General features: G+C 37.5%; 1 protein-coding gene across 1 annotated transcript in view; it reads left to right on the top strand.

Moving 5' to 3' along the window:
- HDAC9 (histone deacetylase 9) overlaps nucleotides 1–20,586 on the top strand; it is a 662,132-nt gene that overhangs the window by 188,329 nt on the left and 453,217 nt on the right. Inside the window, exon 3 of the mRNA XM_082692420.1 lies at nucleotides 12,024–12,086. Coding sequence (XP_082548546.1) covers nucleotides 12,024–12,086 — 63 coding nt within the window. The remainder of the gene's footprint in view (nucleotides 1–12,023; nucleotides 12,087–20,586) is intronic.

Raw genomic sequence — 20,586 nt, 5'->3', positions numbered from 1 at the left:
AGGAGGTTTTGCTTTTTTTTAATAGTCATTTAAGATTATTTACAAATCAGTTTCTTCCTGTCTTTTCTGTCTGAGTTCCTAAGAACGATGCTACATTGGTAATTATGTTGAAGTTCCAAGTTAATAGATTTTGTTATTACAGAAACTGATCAGATATCATGACTGCATGTACATTATACTCAATGGCACAGCTTCATAATTTTGAGTACCATTTTAATCTTGCTGCTTCTTATCAACTGATTTGAACCATACACCTTGGGATGTCTGACAGGCAGTGTACTCTATGTTTAATGATTCAAACATTCTTGTGATGTTATGATAATCCACAATTTATATGACAGTAGTGAAAAGACTACTTTAGGTTCACTCTAATGACCGGATATTAAAAATATAACTAATCTTATACCATGAGACACAAAGCTAGCCATGTTAGCATCGACTTTGATAATAAGTATGGGTTCTTATTTCTTATCTCTCATATTGGCTTACAATTTTTTTTTTTTAAATTGGGATGCTCTGTGTATGATTGATCCCATTTCAAGTGAAGTAGATTTGACCCTTGAACAACATGTGAGTTAGGGTACCAGCCACCCCTGCAGTCAGAAATCCACATAGAACTCTTTACTCCCCCAAAACATAACTACTAATAGCCTACTATTAACTAGAAGTCCTACTGATAACATAAAGTTGATTAAAACATATTTTATGTTTTAGGTAACATATTGTATGTTTTATATATATTATATGCTGTAGTCTTACAGTAAAGCAAGCTAATTTACTATGCTATTGAAAAATCATAAGGAAGAGAAAACAAATTTATAATACTATATTTATCAGAACAAATTCATGTATGAGTGGACCCGTGCAGTTCAAACCAATGTTGTCCAAGTGACAACTACATATTTTAAATAAAATGAAAAGCCTCAGAGTTTTAAATGTCCTTGACTACTAATGTTTTCTCCCTTACTTTTACTGGGAACAGCATTAACCTATACTTGAAAATTTCTTAATTGTTTAGCCTTCAGAATATTAATTACTCCTAGACTCCAGTTTCCTTTAACTAGGGTTGGCCTCCATCAAGTCAATACATAATTATTCATTATTTAAATAATCAAAAAGTAGTAAATTTTGATCCAAGTAAAGTCTTGTATTTAAAATAAGTGAATTTGGGGCACCTGGGTGGCTCAGTGGGTTAAGCCTCTGCCTTTAGCTCAGGTCATGATCCCTGGGTCCTGGGATCGAGGCCCACATCGGGATCTCTGCTCAGCAGGGAGCCTGCTTCCCCCCCCCCCCGCCCCGCCTCTCTGCCTACTTTTGGTCTCTGTCCGTCAAATAAATGAATAAAATCTAAAAAAAAAAAATAAATAAAATAAAATAAGTGAATTTGGCTCTCAAGGGGTCTCTTTTACTTACAGAATTTGAGAATTTCCTTCAGATAGAGCCAAAATAGGAAGACTACAGGCTCCACTTCATTACCAAAAAGCGGGTTGTTACAGTTTCAGGTGAAATAATTAATGTTAGCTTATTGATTTTTAAATAAACAGTCCCTGACATCTGGAATGAAAACATTAGCTAGGGAGAATGCATTGTGGTTTGGTGATACTCCTAGGTTGTGATCACAAACACAGATGTATGTTGTTGTACCTAGTGAAGGTTCTGTTTTATGTGAGTGTTGCTATTAATCCCTGTTTCCCATATTAAAATACGTGATTTAGGGGTGCCTGCGTGCTTCAGTCAGTTAAACATCTGCCTTCAGCTCAGGGCATGATCCCAGGGTCCTGGGCTCCAGCCCCTTGTGGGGCTCCTTGCTCAGCGGGAAGTCTGCTCCTCCCTCTGCTCTGCCTGCCGCTCCCCATGCTTGCATGTTCACGCTCTCTCTCTCTCCGTCAAATAGAAATAAATAAAATCTTTTATAAAATAAAATATCTGGGTTGACCTCAGAAAGTAAGCGTAGCAAATAGCCTGACACATACTAATCACGTCTTGCTCATTAATTCCATTTATTTTCCAGTTAGAAATCAATGACTTGTTGAATATACATGGTTTATCAGCCTGGAGAGGGATGAAAGTTTCCATTCTAATTTTTCTTATCTAACTTGATGTCCTCATTTCTTTCCTCTAGGAAATAACGGAAACTAGTGGCTTTTCTATTCTGTTTTATAATATTATAGCTTATTTTGGGGAATAGGGATTATTTCAGTTCAGAATACTGACATCTAAGTAGGCCCTCGATTATTTGCTTCTTGATGTGCGTATTAATAATACGCTATAAGGGGTGCCTGGGTGGCTCAGCTGGTTAAGCGTCTGTCGCTAGATTTAGACTCAGGCAATGATCTCAGGGTTGTGAGATTGTGCCCCCTGGTCAGCTCCATGCTCAGCGGGGGCTCTGAGTCTGCTCTGAGGATTCTCTCTTCCTCTCCCTCTGCCACTCCCCATGCTCCTGTGCTCGCTTTCTCTTTCTCTCTCAAATAAAAATAAATAAACCTTTAAAAAAATAATAATGTGCTATAGTAATAATAACTACAGGGTAATGAGTACCTATTATATTCTTGCCATAGTGGTAGAAATGTCATATTCATATTTCTAAATATTAAAGCAACCGTGCAGACGTTAACTCGTTAACTTTCTAAAATTTTTGCTATGTTTATTTTGTAATCATGATTTCTTAGTCTTTATTAATTTGATACGACTTGGGGAAATTAGGACGCCCTTCCCTTTTTTGTTGCATATGTTTGGGGGCGTAGGAGGAACAAAATGTGAGAGAATAGGCAGAGCGTGGAGGGGGCAGAAGGATGAAGTTGAAGAGAAGCGCAGTGAATGTTTCCACGAACCCTTCCATAAGCAGTATCAACCAAGAAAACACAAAGTTCGCAACATGAGTATTTTCTTCTCTCATGGACTTAGAAAGTATGATAATTCAGGACCATTTTCAGCATATATTAATTATATAGCTTTGTGGTATATGTTTCCTATCAGATGTGATGTGTATATTCTTTTTTTCTTATTTCTTAAGCTGCACAGATGACAGTCATGAAGCACTTTTACTACAGTATTCAGCAGATACTAATTTGAGCATATAAACCAATTTTATGTAGCAGAAAGCACTGTTAGCTGCGATGTGAAGCTCCTCCTGTCAAGCAGCAATCCTATCCTATATCCGAGGAAGTACTTGACGGGCATTCCTCCCTCAGTTGGGTTCACAACTCATCTGCAACACTAAACGCAGATAAAATAAAGATCACATCGTGGTTAAAGGTTTGTGCATGAAAGCCCCTTGCAAATAGAGCCAATATTTTGTCCAGATGGTAACTGTAGAGGACGTGTTCTCTTTCAGCCTTTTTCTTCTCCCATTTCTTCTCAAGGTCTTGATCTCAGTGATCTGGTGCTCCGTAAGTGACACCAAGTTTAATATTTTTTTAAGTGAAGGAATTGTGACTAAGGAAGGTTAAGTAACTTATCCAAGCTCTACAGCTTATAACTGACTACTAAGTGACAGCGGGTGGGATTCCAGTCAAATTCCATCTGAATCCACAGCCCCTTCTCCACTCATGAGTCACACCGTGTAGGGTGTTCTGTAGTTGCCTTTCATAAGAAAGGTATTCTACGTTTTTCGTGAATTGAGTATAACTTAATATCTGACGCTGAAGTTTCCATATTTTCCAGTATCTATCTCTCTTTGATTTAGAAAATATGTGAACATAAGTCCCCTCCTTCAAAAGACGTAGACCAGGTAGGAGCCCTTTAAAACTAAAAGGGAATCTTCAAGTCAATGCGAATATAAAGTGGGACTTGTTTGATTAGAGCTTTGAGGTTTTCAGAAGAGTCCTGTCATTGTGCCCTGGGTCCAGGCTGGCCATCATTAGAAGAGCCTGGAGACCTCAAGAGCACAGCAACATTTGTGGACATTTTCAAAACTCCTTTTCAGCAAAAATAGTTTCAGTGTCACAATGGAAATGTGTTGAATAAATTCTCTATGATCTTGAATGTTTTAATTTCCTGTGTTTACTCCTAGGAAAATAAAGCATGGTAGAATTTATAATGATACAGATCTTATTATTGGTTACGATATTGTTCTGAAAAGTATTGTGTGTGAGGTCATCATCGTATTTATCTGACCAGGGTGATGTTGGTATTGGGTGTGTGAGGTAACCTCCCACGATAGGAAAACGAAGTCTGGAGATAGATTTGGGGGAGGGTGGGTGGTGAGATTGGAATGGCTGATGCCTAACATGATAGAAACTGTTTGCCTGACACTTACCTGTGCAAAATCAACACATCATGTGTATTTACATAGATTCCCTTATCATATAGAGCACTTACTGTTTGCTAGGCAGAGTGCAGTAGGCATGTAAGTGAATGACGGTTCTCTTCCTGGCTTGCTGATACCTAGCATGGCGAACACACATGGAGCCCAATTGTTGAAATAGCCAATGACTCTTATTATGACAGAAGTTAGGATAGAGTTAGGTCTTCTCATTCATGACTGCTTAGATCAGGGAAGGCTTTGCCAAGGAAGTAACATGGGGCAAATGTTTGAAAGATAAAATAGACTTACTATTTTTTTTTTGCTCTGGAGAAGATGATGAAACAGCAAGGGCCACTATTTTCTTCCGTGAAGTTACCAAACATGAGACTTTTCTTTGGGATGAAAGGGGGAAAATAAAGAGGTATCTGATATCTGTAAAAGCCATACTTAAAGAATGCAAAGGATGAAAGTAAAAGGATAGAAAAATATCTATCAGACAAATGTTCACGAAAAGAAAATCTGTTACATGAAATAGTCAGTCCTGAAATAGCAAAGATTCCTTCCTTACCCATGGGATGTCTGATAAACTTAGTGGTATGGCTAATTGCAAATGTTTGTACTTTAGTTATACACCATTGCTATAAATATTTTTGATCAGTAAAAAATAAGTGTTGGGCATTTGTTATTTCTTAAATATGGTAGTTGGCATCCAATTAGACCGTTTAAGTCAGAATTTAATCGCAATATCAAAAAAATGTTGTTATTTTCAGTGGCAAGCTTTCTGGCATTCTCTTGATTTAATGTGGTGATAGGTAGTGGTTTGCTATGGTAAATATCAGCTTGAACTTTGTGGCAAGAAATGACATTTCTGGGTTGATTTTTTTTTTTTTTATGTCTGCTATACTTATTAGCATGTGGAAATCAGTCTTATCCTAGCTCTCAAATACAGTGTTCATCCAGTTGTTATGTATCACTATTGATTTTTGGTGATCAGAATCCCTTTTATTTGTAAGATGATAAATACTAAGGTGTGGCTACATAAGAAGGACACTTACTTTGTGAAATAACATAAAATTAAATTTTTGAGGCATACCAAATAGTGAAGCTCAGAATGCTAATTTTACTTAACTGGAATTCTTCCAGAATTTTGATTTTCATAGTCCTGTAGCCAAAAATAATGTTTTGTCTTAAAACTAAGATCTCTATCTAGAGTCTCTCTGGTCTCATAAATATCTTCTACATACATGGTTTAGTAAACATAGGTTAGTTTAGTCAAGGTTGGTTTGTATTTCAGAGTAGAAAGAAAATGATGTTTGATTACCAGTGTGAACCATTACCTACCATTTAAAGCAAAAGCAAGATTTCTGGTTGATGCTTACTGATATTTCCATTCAAGCATATTGGTACATACACTAATATGAAATAGTTTTTCTATGTGAAATAATTTTAGAGTACCATGATACAAAGTGTAAAAAACAAAAATACTGTTGTAAGTTTCTCAAGTGACATTTGCAGGGAGAGAAGGTTAAAACTGAAGCTATATTTCTTTCAGAACTGTGAGTCAGAGTGGTATAATCAATGGAATTTACCAATTAAAAATAGAACATATGGACATGAGCCAATGCAATTGATAACCAGACTTTTCTAGAAACTGCCATCACTGCAGTTACTAGATCCAATACTATAAAGTGTAGTACCCACAATGCATTTTTATGTTAATTTCTTTGGACTAATATCTTTAAAATACTACAAAAAATATATTGAATACTTTGTTTGTTCAGATTATACTAGATGGTGATGACCACATTAAGGAGTCCTGTGAGATCATTTCTGCTACAGTCTGATTCTGACCTGTCTACAAACCAAGAAAAATAAAGACAAAAAATAGATATGCAATTACATTTCACTGATTTCAACAAAATATAATTTTTTCAGACATGCACCTAGCTTTTTAAAATTATAATTTATTATTGATTTGAAGTATATTATTGAAATTTTAATAAGATACTATAGTAGAATGAATAACAGTGCAAGGTAGAATGAATAACAATGCAATATTACATGTAGAATATTATATCATTAATACATTCTCCTCCTGGACGGACTCTTCTAAGTTCTGCATACAGGGACTAATGTGCAACTGGCAAATATTTAGAAAAACAGAACCTAGAACAACATAGCTTAGTGAAGAAGATAAGTGCCCACATCCCTATCATACTAAGTGTATAATGCTGGTCTCGTCTGCCATCACAGAGATCATTTTGGGATGATCCTCCTTTTTATACCCTGAAAGGCCAGGGTCTTCAGCAGTCTTTTACCTCGTTTAATGATTTTCATTTGGAAAAATTGTTCTCTAGTAATACTGGCTAGTTTAAAATTGGGTCCACAAAAGATACGTTATCCATTTACCTTTAGCCCTCTAATCATTGCTTGGGAAAGGTTGATCTAATCTACTGATTCCCACACTTTGTTGTGTGTCAGAATGAATTGGAGGGCATATAAAGTACAGATTCCTCCTAGGGATTGTGATTTAGTAGATCTGGGATAGGGGCCAATAAAATGCATTTCTACCAAATTCCCAGGTGACCCTGATACTCTGTAGTCCCCTAGAAACAGCGTAAATCACTTCCCATTTTTTTTTTAAAGATTTTATTTATTTATTTGACAGAGAGAAATCACAAGTAGTCGGAGAGGCAGGCAGAGAGAGAGAGAGGGAAGCAGGCTCCCTGCTGAGCAGAGAGCCCGATGTGGGACTCGATCCCAGGACCCTGAGATCATGACCCGAGCCAAAGGCAGCAGCTTAACCCACTGAGCCACCCAGGTGCCCAATCACTTCCCATTTGAAGGGAAAAGTTAGAGAAGAAATTATTATCAATCAAATCAAGGCCACCGATTATTAAGAGTTTTTGTCGATGTTGCTTTGTTTTCATATCAGTCTCCCTGGACTTTTTTTGCTCATGTGTTTTCCCAAACCCGTTAACTGCTCTTGGGTGGAGGCAAGATTTCCTTATCAGAAGACCAGTTGGTAACCAATTAGGTTGTTTCAGTGGAGAGGAATCACTGTAAATTGAATATCCATTGCCTAATAGGAATTGGTGATGTTCCTCCAAGAGATAGAAAATTCAGATAAAGAAGCTCTTTAAATTAGAAATAAAAATTAGTATACTGTACTCTGTATTCCCTGTTCTTTGGGAGTCTGCGGGTACCGAGTCTACCGCCTGCAGGCAAACAGGTATAACTGTTGACAGTAGTTTGAGAAACGTGAGGGTGGGAGAAGATGCATCGTGAATGCATCAGGGAACGAGAGAGGAATTACAGGTATTGGTGAATAATTTGTAGCTTTCCTATAAAGTGCAATTAATAGTTTAGGTAAACAAGTTTTAAAGTTTAGTGCATCTAGATTCCAGAATCGTGGGATTTGATGCTGCATGAAAAGTCTGCGTCTGATTACAGATGAGCAGAGAGTACCTTATTGTTTTAGAATAAATCAGATTACGTGACCTTCTTTGCTTCTTTCCAGTTTTTACCTCGTTTAATGATTTTCATTTGGAAAAATTGTTCTCTAGTAATACTGGCTAGTTTAAAATTGGGTCCACAAAAGATACGTTATCCATTTACCTTTAGCCCTCTAATCATTGCTTTGGAAAGGTTGATCTAATCTACTGATTCCCACACTTTGTTGTGTGTCAGAATGAATTGGAGGGCATATAAAGTACAGATTCCTCCTAGGGATTGTGATTTAGTAGATCTGGGATAGTCAGCACCTAAGACTGGTTTGAGAAAATGTCCTTGTGAGCTAGGGGTCTGAGGATATTTCTGGAAATACCTCAATGCCATATAGATAGTTTTTTTTTTTTTTAAGATTTTATTCATTTATTAGAGATCACAAGTAGGCAGAGAGGCAGGCACAGAGAGGGGGGAAGCAGGCTCCCTGCCGAGCAGAGAGCCTGATGCGGGACTCGATCCCAGGACCCTGGGATCATGACCTGAGCTGAAGGCAGAGGCTTAACTAACCCACTGAGCCACCCAGGAGCCCCTAGATAGTTTTTTATACATCTTTTTATTTTGCCTATATACCTGCTAATAAGCATCGGAATTGTCATAATCACTTCCGAATGACGTTTTGGTGTCCCTCTTATATGTTTATTACTAGTTTTGCATATTCTGTTTGAAACCACTGAGAAACAATTACACAGTGGTTTCATTTTTCAACAGTAGATTATATTAAAAATTATTGAATGAGTGTAAAATGAATGTAAAGTGATTTTTAGATCAGCTTCCAACATTTTTACTAAATTGAATTAACGTTTATTATATTGACATTTTTTAAATGCCTATTTATTCTAGACTGGCATTTGAGTTAGCTTACTATGGTTTTTCTATTATAGAAAAATCTTTCTTTCCAAGTCAGTAAAACTGGTTCTGTAAATGCCCAAAAAGAAACTTAGTGACATTTCTTCACAGACATTGTTGAGATGATGTGAGAGGGATTATGCAGTAGTTTTAATATTGAAGTTGTTGGTTAATGGAACCATAGTAATCAATATACTTGGGGTGATTTTAATGATGCTTATTTTTCCTCTGAGAAACAAGTGATACCTATTTTATGATAAATGTCCCATGTTTTTTCACTTGAAACTAACTTTTCATTGTTAAGAGGTGAAAGACAAGACCGCTAATGGAAAAAACAAATAAACAAACACTGAAAAAATGTGGGATGAAATGTAAATAAATCTCAAGTGGAATAACTTGGTCAACATGAAGAAGTCACAATGCATTATTTTATGTGGAACGCCTTTTCCTGGAACCTCTGAGAAATAGGATAATTACTAACTCTTTTGGAGTTATTTTATTTTTTATGATGATAAAAGCTGGGAAACTGTTTTTGTCAATTGTGGTTTGAGGATATGATTTAAATTTAAAATGAAAAAGGATGTCTATTATGTCATTAGTGAGATTATGTTATTCCTCTTACATGTTTATCACTAGTTTTGCATATTCTGTTCAAAACCACTCTGAAACATTGGGTGGTTCTATTTTTCATCACTAGATCATGTTAAAATTTATTCTGAATCTCTCTGATAATAATCCCCGAACAGGTTGGCAGACTTGAGAATGTGATGGAAAGCCTGTTGCGTTAGAGACCACCTGACCCAGACTAAACAAGTCCCCTTTGTCATAAATTCATTAATGAGTGCTTTCCTAGCCTTAGTAACCTTCAGCACACCTTTTTTTTTACTTTCTTTGTGTCTAAAATAGGGAGCTCATTTGTCCTAAATGAGTGGATTTCTTCTTATTATGAGAAGCTGTTGTTCAAAAGAACTCTTGCATATTCCGGTATAAACAAAATAAAAGGAAGGTTGCGGTGGTGGTTTGGGGAAGAATCTCTTTTGGAGAGTGCTGTGAGTCCACTCCCAGGTTCCACAGCATCCTGAGGGACAGAGAGTTTGAACACCATTGTAGCAAATTCTAAGTTTTCCCCAGGTCCAAAATGTGATGCTTAGGTCCATCATCCCTGAGATAAATTGCCAACTCCACAGGATTTCCGTCTCTTGAATTTTATATAATGATTTCTTAACTGAGTCAAAGTTTAGTTATAATATCAATGGAATTAATTTTTTTTTTTTGACTGACAGGAATATAGGATTTTCTTGTTTTGACTTAAATCACATGCACTTCGGAATAACTTCTTTTTTAAAAACCTTATAATTTATCGGTCAGAATATAATTTTGCAAGAGATAGAAGTTAATCTATGAAAGAAGGACAATTCAGTGCCACTTTCTTCAGCCGTGGGTTATCTGCCTAACGACTCAACAGTCTTCCTCCCTTCCACCCGAACCCTATGTCTCCTTGTTCTCTTTCCCCTGCCCCACACTCTGTGGTTGGCCAAGATCCTTCCTTCATCTGATTGTTCTGGGAACCTTGAAACACTCTGCTTTTCCCCTTTCCTTCTCTATTGCTACGAATATGCCAAGAATGACATTCTCCCTGCTGATCTAGTTTAGAAAAGTGAGAAGAGTTCTCAGAACTAGTGGATTATCAGTTTTGGGTGTGCCCTTGGGAGTGGCTAGACACTCCAACCCAGTTTGTGATACAGAATTTATTTCTCATAGAGAAATGGTGCTATAAGCGTCCACCAGAGACTATATAATGTTTAGCAGTATATAGTACAGTTCATTTACTCTACAGGTGAATGCCACAATGTTTGTTGGTCTGGGAGCCTATCCTCTATTATAAATGCTATTTCTATAGAAAAGTGGGGTCTGTCTTTCAGGTAGAGGTGAATGCAGAATATTCCTAGCTGGGGACTCAGCATATTTATTGGTTGATCTACAGGTGTATACATTATATTCAGTGGTTCTGCGTCTATCCATGAAACAGCGTCCACACTTCCTTTCCTTTTTCTTTTCCACATTGAATTTAGCCTCAGAGGCTGAAATAGAGGGGACATTTTCAGATCTGAGCTATGTTTTCTTTTTAACTTGATAGAATAGAAACTGGATGCAATAAAATTGAGAGGTGGTACTGAGATCCTGTTAGGGTTTGTGAAATGGACAATTGCCTTACATAAATAGCAAGTAAAAAATCAAGGGAGTTCTTCATAAACATTTTATTCTGGGGTGTGCTTATTTTCTGAAACTACCTCTACTAAATCTCCTGTCAGTCTTGAAACTCGAAGGCAGAAAAGCTTCTAGTGCTACAGCCAACTGCAGTGTAGCCGGAGAAACAGGCAACAAAAATAGAACACCAGGATTGCTGTGCGTGGGTGAGGCAGAAACCACATTATGAGCAAAAGCTTCCAGTATTATTTTAGAACCAATACAGAGCTCTGCACTTCTCTCCTCTCTCTTCCAAAAACACATACTATAAAAATAAAATGAAATTAAATGTATGTGCATTTGCCCTCTTAAAATTATGATTCTTAATTTTTTTTTTTTTTTTGCCTGCCTTTCTTTGGAGGCGAATCTCCCGTGTGGAAATACAGTGTGTAAAGCAAGCTTGGAGGGAGGAAAGAGTTAATTGCTTTTAAGGCCCTGCAATAGAGAATTATGGTTTGAAAGATAGAGGCTGGACAGCTGGGTTTGCTGGGGTATTTTTAAATGCATTAATGCAGGCTCCAATCACTCGGCCATGCTTGACCTATTTTTGGCTCAGGCCGACCATTGTTCTATTTCTGTGCCTGTGGGCCCTGCCGTTGTTGATTCATATGCAAATGGATTATCACTAGCTTTCGCCAACTTGAGCTGAGAGAGACCAGAGAGGGGGAAGAGACACACACACACAGATAGAAGGGCGCCGGCCGAAGCCACTTGCAGGACTCAGGGTTCCTGCCACGAAACTCTAGCAGCCTGAAGAACTATAAGCCAGGTTTAATTGGTTTCTTTTTCTCGTGGGTAGAGTTAATATTTTTCTACTTATTCTGACAAAGCAATAACCCCGAAGCACATTCCTGTTTCCCACCTGCTTTTAGTTTCCGGGAGAACCTAAACTCCAGAGAGCCATAGCATCCACTCGGTCCTTTCTGCTCTGTACACAGGTTGGTAACATAGGAAAAGTGTCCAGGTCTTTGAGAGAAGTGTATGTCCACCTTAACAGCAAGGGAATCATTGTTGAAGTTGGTCGGCTGCTGCCTCTCCTCGGGGAGGAGGGAGGACCAGGGAGGGCAGCTCCTGGGGCCCGTGCACTGAGCAGCGATGAATCTTTCATGGAGCTGAAGTAAGAGTGATTGGAATATGCTGCAGACAATTTACGAGAGTGACTCGTGTTTTTCCTCAGATGGGGTGGCTGGACGAGAGCAGCTCTTGGCTCAGCAGAGAATGCACAGTATGATCAGCTCAGGTAAGCTCCTCTTCCATAACTGAGACATTTTACGTGTGAAAGGAGGCTGACTTGGGAAATGGAGCTAAGAGAAAGCACCTCTCAAGGATTTGCTGCTTTTGGTGTTGATGTTGCTGTTTTCCTGGTGCGTCTGTAGGGTTTAACTTAGATCCCTTCCATTACCGTTTCTGTGCATATTCAGTGTTTAGGGACGACAGCTTCTGAATGAAATCTCAAAGCTTCTGGGGAAAGCTGGGACTGAGATAAGTGAAATGTAGTTGGGGGTGCTTTGCCTTACTGTGCAACTAGAAGAAGATCTGTGCTGATGGCAAGGGATTCTAATGGGACTTTTAAAATCAGGTAAGTTCAGAGTGGAGCTTCCTTCAGTTTGCACTGCAGCCTGCGCTAGCCTGATGCTTTTAGATTTACAGTGTGCATCCAGAAACACAGCTCTTTCTAGACCTGCCTTCCAAAATGGGTTTGCTTGGAGTTGCAAAGGTAGTTTTCAATGCGGCTTTCTCTCATCAGCCCCAAATAAAACTATTTAGTGGTGGGATACAATTATTATTAGCAGATGGTTGATATAATTTTCTCGAACAACATTTGGAGAGTCTAGCGTTGTCAGGCAGATGGACGGCATAGCACACACATAAAGGTGTTACATGCAGGTGTGGTCCTTGAAAGAATAACAGTAACAGATTCTTGTTTCCCAGCCGGCTGTACTTGTGCCTTCAAGGGGATGTGCTGGGGGAGATCAAGCTTGTCAGCATTATCAATTTCTATTTGTGAAAAGAGCAGACTGTCCCGGCCATATCACTTAGTTGTAATTGTTGCTCTTCATATTTAATCCTACAGCCAATTCCTAAAGCTTGGGGGCTTTTTAAATTTTCCGTCCTCTTTGGAATGATTCCGTTTAAATTGGCTTAAAGTTCTCTCTCACGTCTTTTTTAGTTCCTTTGTGGGCTTAATCCTAAGTCTAGATCACCACAGAGATCTCCCTGCAAAGAAGGCAACATAAAGCAGCGTTTGCTGGGGTAGAGCTAGACGTGAAAGAAATATTCCACAGGTTGGCACCATGTCTGCTTAGTGCTGAGCACCTTCCCATTTACGGCTCTATGTCTGAAGCAAGTTTTCTTTTAAAGCTCGGTCAGTTGTGATGATTTTGAGATACTTCTCCTGACCCGATTATTTTCTTGCACTCAGACTAAGAGATCGGTTTTGTGTCATTTGAGATGTTTGTACTTATGTGAGAGGAATTCTATTAATTAGTAGTATCCACTTATCTGAAGCAAACGTATGAGGATTTTAATACGGTTTATTTTCTATGGTCATTGGCTGTAAAGTTGACAAAAGCTTGGGGAGGGGTCAGCGGGTGGGTCTCAAATGGAACTCGGTTGCTTAATTTAGCATTTTGTTTTTGAAATATGGATCGACTTTTTAAAAATAACTATTTTAGGGGTCTTTTCAGTACTACACTTAATCCTTTCAGTCCTTGCCTCTGTGTAGCAAGTTTAATGTTTCTTCCACATGGTAGAAACAAAGCTGTGTCTTTCCAGCAGGAACTGGCTGCTGACACTGAAGCTCTTGCCACAGGCTACAGGTGTTTGCAAGCCTCCCTGTTTTCAATGTCTTTGGTAATCACATGTAACTTTATTCCATTTTTCAGTTGAGATTGCCATTTTCCTGACACTAAGGCAATAATATTTTCAAGCAGGGAAGTACTTCAGACTGTCCATACGGTTGTCGGTTCTACAGGAAGGGAAGCATCTTTTAAGCACCAGCTATGAAATGAAAAGTGATGTAGATTGACATCAACTCCCAAACCTGTCTGGTAGAAATAAGAAAACTTCAGGTTCTGTTTATTTTTAAAATTTGAAATATGAAATCATGTGCATCTATACTACCATGCTGTGTAATATTTGATTTTGTTCAATATGATATGGCCTTAAATTCAATTCCCCCAGTGTTTATTGTGTACTTCCTCTGAGGCGTTGGCTCTCAAACTTGGAGTCATCAAGAATCTTTTACAAAATACTGAAGCCTCGGTCATACCCCCAGAGTTTCTGACTTAACTGGTATGGGAACTAACCTGAATATCCGAATTTTTAAAATCTTACGAGCAAACCTAAGGTGCAGTAAACTTTGAGTATCACGGACGTATGGGTAGGAGGAAGTGATGGGGATCCTGGTGACCCATTTCAATAGGGTTTTCCTTTAAGTCAATTGCTAAATTTGGGGTGTGTTTGTCTTAATTAATCTACAAATTTCATTCCACCCCCTTTTGGACCAGTGACATGGGTATGATTGATAAGCCTAGGAATAGATGGAGTCTGTGGATCTGAAAGAGGTATCTGGTAGCTGTGCAGAGTGGTGGAGAGAACGCTATTTGTTCTGGGAGTCAAGAGCTCTGTGTTCTAGCGAAAGCCAGTTGTATAACTGGTTACTCATCTGTAAACTGAACAATAAAGATTTCCTCCTGTTCACCTCTTGGCATTCATATGAGGTTCAGATCTAACAACATGTTATTAAAGTGCAGGCTCACTATTATTATAACTATATTTTAAGTGAGTGAACCTGGGCTTCTGGCTCTTCAGTACCATGCCCTATCTTGCCAAACAAACTAGATAGATGAATTTGATGGTATATTACATGGAACAGTGATGTTTTGTTTTGATAGTAAGTTTTATTTGGTTGTTTGATACATCAGCTACTTTTTTTTTTGTTTCCCTGGTCTGATAAGAACCAGTCTTTTCCTTGTGCAAATTGTGACTGTAAATCAGAGCAGTTTGTGTGTGTGTGCGTATAAACGTGCATGCACGTGTGTGCATGTGTATTCTGTAAAATGTCTCATTATGTAATAATCAATGCAAAGAATTGCAGAATATGTAATTGAACAGTGAAAACCCAATAGCAGATTTCTTGGGATTAATTGTTTTAAAAAGCTTTGTTTTGTTGTTAGCTATTGCTTTGAACTTCCATTTTCTATTTTAGTTAAACTGGATACTGTGCATTAATAAAGATGATTTTCTTCAGAGTTCTTTATAGACTGTTGAATTGCAAATATTTTTGGTTCCTTTTTTTTTTTCCCCCCCAATATTGACTCAGCTAGGCAAGACATGTTAGGTAGAACTAGGTACTATAGCATAAGCTGCTAATGTGTTTTTAGTTAAAAAGCTCTATAGAGTTGAATCTTAGAATTCATTATGAGTGACCCATTTTGCTAGATCAGTCTCTACTTTTGTGGCTTATGTGGGCCAGTATAAGTGATAACTGTGGCAGAAACTGAAGCATGTACAAATATTGACTCAGGTCACTTAGCAGTAGCTGGCAGAATTGGGGGCGTTCTCCTTTTGCCAGGCATGTTGCTTAACATGTTGGACAGCAGAACTGTCCAGACAATATTGGAACAATTACTGTAAAAGAATTTCCTAGAGCTTGTATAGCATTAATGTAAAATACATTTAAAATAAGGAAAACTCATATTTTTACTATGTATTCTTATTTTAGGGTATAAAAGAAAAGCATTTAAATCTAAATCCTGAATTTCTTTTATGGAAAACATATCTTCACCCTTTCGGAATCTTTTTTTTCCCCCCTTTGGTGTGCATTGTCAAGGGGAAAGGAACATTTTAGATTCAGTAGCCATTTATGTCTACTTGGAAAGCAGAATCTAATTATGAAAATGTAAGTCTGTGAAATGCTCCTGTCATGTCAAGAATCACTTCTGGTATTTCCCATAATTACTCTTTTGCTTGTTCTCTAACTCAAGTTATCTTCACTTACGTGGCTGTTATCAATTTGAATATCTGATAGGTGGTGATCAGAAAGCTGGTTATAAATAGACCCATTGAGGATGGGGACAAGAATAAGTATTTTATATTTCTGTGGACGACACCAGCGGAATGACTGTTTCATCCATTGAGAAAGAAGATTCAATAAAATGCCGCAGAAGACTAAAATAAACCCAGATTCTGAATTTAAAAGGATTTCAAAGGATTTTGATTTTGAAAATGAGAATTTGAAAATACGCTACATAATTTCCCACCACTGATAGATACTGAAGAGATCCCAGAATGGTCTAAGTTGGCAAACGTTCACCCTGCACACGCACGTGCGCACACACACACACATGTATGCGGGCACAGGCACGGGTACAATATTCAGCATTAAGTGTGTACAGAAAATGATATGACCTAACATCTCAGAAGCTAATAGTCAAGGAAGAAATGGAACCGGGGGGCTTTGATCCGAACAGAGAAACCTAACAGGGCCTGCATCCTAGGCCTCCTAAGAATTTTACTGACAAGATGATGACTTCCTAAAAATTCTCACTAACATTCTTAGATCTGAAGAGAAGTAAACTGAGTAGATAGCCTCAGCTTTTGTGGTTGTTGCTGTTGTCGTTATATCTTGTGAGGTAGAAATAATTGAAATGATTCTGGGAAAGAGACTAGCGAAATGGAGGTTTGAGGACAAGTATTGCCTCACTGGAGAAATGAAGGCCTCAGAGCAGCAGTCTAAATTGGGAAAACGATCCATAGTTCTCTTCAACAAAATACCCTTCTCCAACTAATCTTAGATGTTCCACAAGAAGAAAACACCAATTTACTGAATCCATGGAATTGTCTAATAATTGCTCCCCACAAATAGAGCTCCTTAATAAGAACATAAATTCCATAAAACAAGAGCTCAGAGATGAGATGATAAAACAATAGCATGAGATGAAAAGGGATATTTTAGATCTAGTGAAACAAATTGAAAATGAAAAAACCATGGTAATTATAGAACAAAAATATTCATTAGAAATAGCAGGAAGCAGAATAGACATCAGTGAAACCCTTTACCAATAAAGGGGAAAGGTTCAAGACAATCATAGGGAATGAAAAAAGGAAAATGGACCCAAGCAACTGGGGAGACGTTAATTAATAAGAAAGACAATGGCAGCATAACAAAGAGATTATTTATATCCCTGAAGCTGATATTCTAAAGCAATGAAACAGAAGATGATTTTGTGAAAAGATGAAAGATTATTTCATCAGAAAAGAAAAAATAAATGGATAGATTGAAAGGACTCTCCTCTTTAAGGACAGTTTGTTGCAAATGTTCATCACAGAGTCATATCCTAATGGGCTATTGATTTTCAAATAATAATTCTTCTGGGGTGTTCATCAGGTAAAGCAAAGATCTGTGGTGGGGTAAGGTGGGGAGGAAGGGTATATATGGGATTCAAGAAGATTTATCAAGAATCTCCAACATTTAATGGCAGAGGATAATGAAGAAAAATCTTTGGTGTTCAAAGAGAAGTGTAATCTGATGGTCCGTCCAGGCAAGGGTTATTATAATAGAGAGAAAATGGGTAGGTAGGTCAGAAATTTCCAAACATGAACTAGACTGCTTGACAATGAAGCCCACACAATGAAGAGATGAATGTAAAAGCAAAAAATGAAATTGAGAAGTAGAGAAAGCATAGTAAGATTAATGGGGCAAACAGTGAATCTGTTTTAAACACATATATATAAGACTTTGGTTACAGGACAGAAAGCAAGTTTTATAAAGTAGGGCGATGTTCATAAACATAACCAATATGAGGCACTAGAGAGAGGAGAGATGGAGGGATGTGTGAAAGTGCTGATATTTTCTTTCTGAGCAAGGACGGACTCCCTGCTGCCTAAAATAGAAACACAGAGGTTAAAAAAGAGAGAGAGAGAGAGAGAGAGACCAAAGACTGATTTTTAAAATAATTTCCTTCTTTAACCCTTGGAAGATCTTTTTGGAAATGGTACCTCATATAGGAAGGAAGAATTTAGGATGTTTATGGTACCTTCAGTTACAGTTTTTAATTCTATTAAAATCATTTAAATTTCATATCTTTTAAAGAAAAATAACATCAATGATATGATCTCACTTTTCTGAAGGGTTATTTTCTTTATCTATCCATCTCCCAGAAGAATTAATACATAGACGGAAAGAAATCAGGGAAAGTTTCGTGTATGTGGTGGTGGTGATCCTGTTGCTGGGGTGGGGGTGCTTTTGTTTTCATTGTGCTTTTTCATCTTACATGAATTTTTACAATATGCCCATATTTTCTATGAAGGTTTTTTTTTTTTTTTCTTATTTATTTATTTATTTATTTGACAGACAGAGATCACAAGTAGGCAGAGAGGCAGGCAGAGAGAGAGAGGAGGAAGCAGGCTCCCTGCTGAGCAAAGAGCCCGATGCAGGGGCTCCATCTCCGGACCCGGGATCATGACCTGACCCAAAGGCAGAGGCTTTAACCCACTGAGCCATCCAGGTGCCCCTATGAAGGGTTTTTTTTACACACCCACCCACAAAGCTATTGTGTCCAAATCCTCATGGTGTTTAATTGTAAATAGTAGGTAAATTAGGCTGTCTTCTGCTGCAGGTAACAGAAAATCCTCCCCAAAGTAATACACAAGAAAGTTTATCCCTTAGTGAAGTAGCAGAGTAGTTGGCAGCACCCAGGAGGTCAATAATGGCAACAGTATCAGATCCTTCAAACCGCTCCCCTCTGTTGGCCTTGGAGTTGGTGTCGTCAGAGGTCTGTTTTCTCCAGAAGACACGAGTTGACGTGTCTATTTATGGAAAACCAAATCTGGAGACACAAAAGAGACATTTTGCTTCCTTGGATATTTTCTTTAGGAAGTTTTATCTTGAATTTCTCCAGTAAATCATCCTTCATAATTTATTGGACAGAATAGCAGCATCTTCCCCAAGTATTAGCCAGTCACAGAGAGAAGAATGGGATTACCACAAGAGCTCCTAGGTCATACTGAACCTAGAAGGGTCGATGCTGCAGCTCACCTTTTAGTTTTTTTAAGGAAGAAGAAAGGCGGAGAAGAACGCATCTTAGCGAGGCACAAGCAGTATTTGCTACAGTGTGTATGTTGGTGATTGGAATTTTCTTCTTTGGAACTAACTTACTTACTTACTTACTTACTTTCTTATTTTAGTATTTTATTTATTTATTTGAGAGAGGGACCATGAGAGAGAGCATGAGAGGGAGGGAGCGGGGAACCTGATATAGGGCTCTATCCCTGGACACTGGGATCATGATCCAAGCCTAAGGCAGATGCTTAACCAACAGAGCTACCCAGGCACCCTTCTTTGTAATTTTATTTAGTTTGTATTTCTAAATATAAATAATTAAATGAAGGAAGTAGACCATGTGATTTCTTTCAGTTGAATTGTGGGTGTTACTTCATTTTCATGAAGATATGCATCATTTTAACACTGATAATTTGTTTTTTATTGGTATTAAATAGAAAGCCTTTCTTAATACTGTCTGTTGTTAGAAGGAACCCTAAAAAGAATAGTTATGGAAGAACACTGGATCTCTCTAGGGTTGTAAATCATTTTTTTAGAAGAGGAAAACCAATGCTGTAGACTAGTGTATTACTAGAATTTATTATAAATTTGAGTAAAATATTCCTTTAATGTTGGCTTTGAAGAATACAGAAAATATTAAGGGAAATCTATCTAATGTATAAAATTTGCAGTACACTGAAGGAGGCTTATTTTTAAAATATTCAAAATGCAATTTCTTTGCCAGTATGTTGTTATAATTATTACATCTTCAGAGTAATGAACAATTTTAACAATCTGGAATAGTAACTGCATTTTAACAATTTTTTTCTGAATTGGAATACTTTGAAAACAATTTAATTGGAATAAAAACCCATGAAAATGACTTTAAAAATAAGCTTTCTGTAAGATGAAATTCAAAGATATTTTGGCATGTGCTTCAAATCAGAGTGGCAGTGCTGTGGTCTGTCCCATTCTTGAAATGAAGATGAAATGCCAGTGGTTGGCTTGGATGTGTGGTGTCCTTACTATGGGCAGTTTTCCCTTTTCTCCTTTTGGGAGATTGACAATCAAGAGATGAAGGGATGAGAAAATACCTTATATCTACTAGTTCCATTCTACCCCTACGAAGTCACTTGCACAAAACAAATTTAATTTAAATGAATTTTTGCAATACTAAATGACCTACACTTTAAATATTATCATAACCATTATGTTTAGGGTTACTCTATGATGCTATGGTTCATGAATACAAAAGTAAGCAATTCTCATGTTTTGGAAGAGTATCAGTTCTGTTCATTATTTTAGTATTCAGTTTTCCATAGTGAAATAAGTGATAGGTTTTTAAATATATAGTGTTTTTAAAATACCCAATAATTAAATCCAATGAAAATTACATCTAAGGAAGAAGGAAATTTACCAAACCACAGAGTGTAACTAGTCATTTACTTATGATTAAACTCTTTGCATGTTGATAAGGTTGGAAATACCCCAGAACTTCATTTTTTTTAACTTCTTCCCCTTGTGGCCTACCACTTACATTGAAACATTTCATTTATAATTTATATTCAGTATTGACACAGTTGTAGCCCCATGGATGTCTTTTTCAATGGCTTGAGGTAAGTTTTGGTGGGTGTTTAGGGCATGACATATATCCAAACTGTGTTAAAATAGTTTTAAATTTTAAAATTTGAGATTA

Source organism: Mustela nivalis (assembly GCF_964662115.1).
Source record: "Mustela nivalis genome assembly, chromosome: 12".
In the NCBI taxonomy this organism is placed as follows: Eukaryota; Metazoa; Chordata; class Mammalia; order Carnivora; family Mustelidae; genus Mustela; species Mustela nivalis.
The sequence above is the reverse complement of the archived record's forward strand: the minus strand, read 5'-3'. Positions and strand labels throughout refer to the sequence as shown.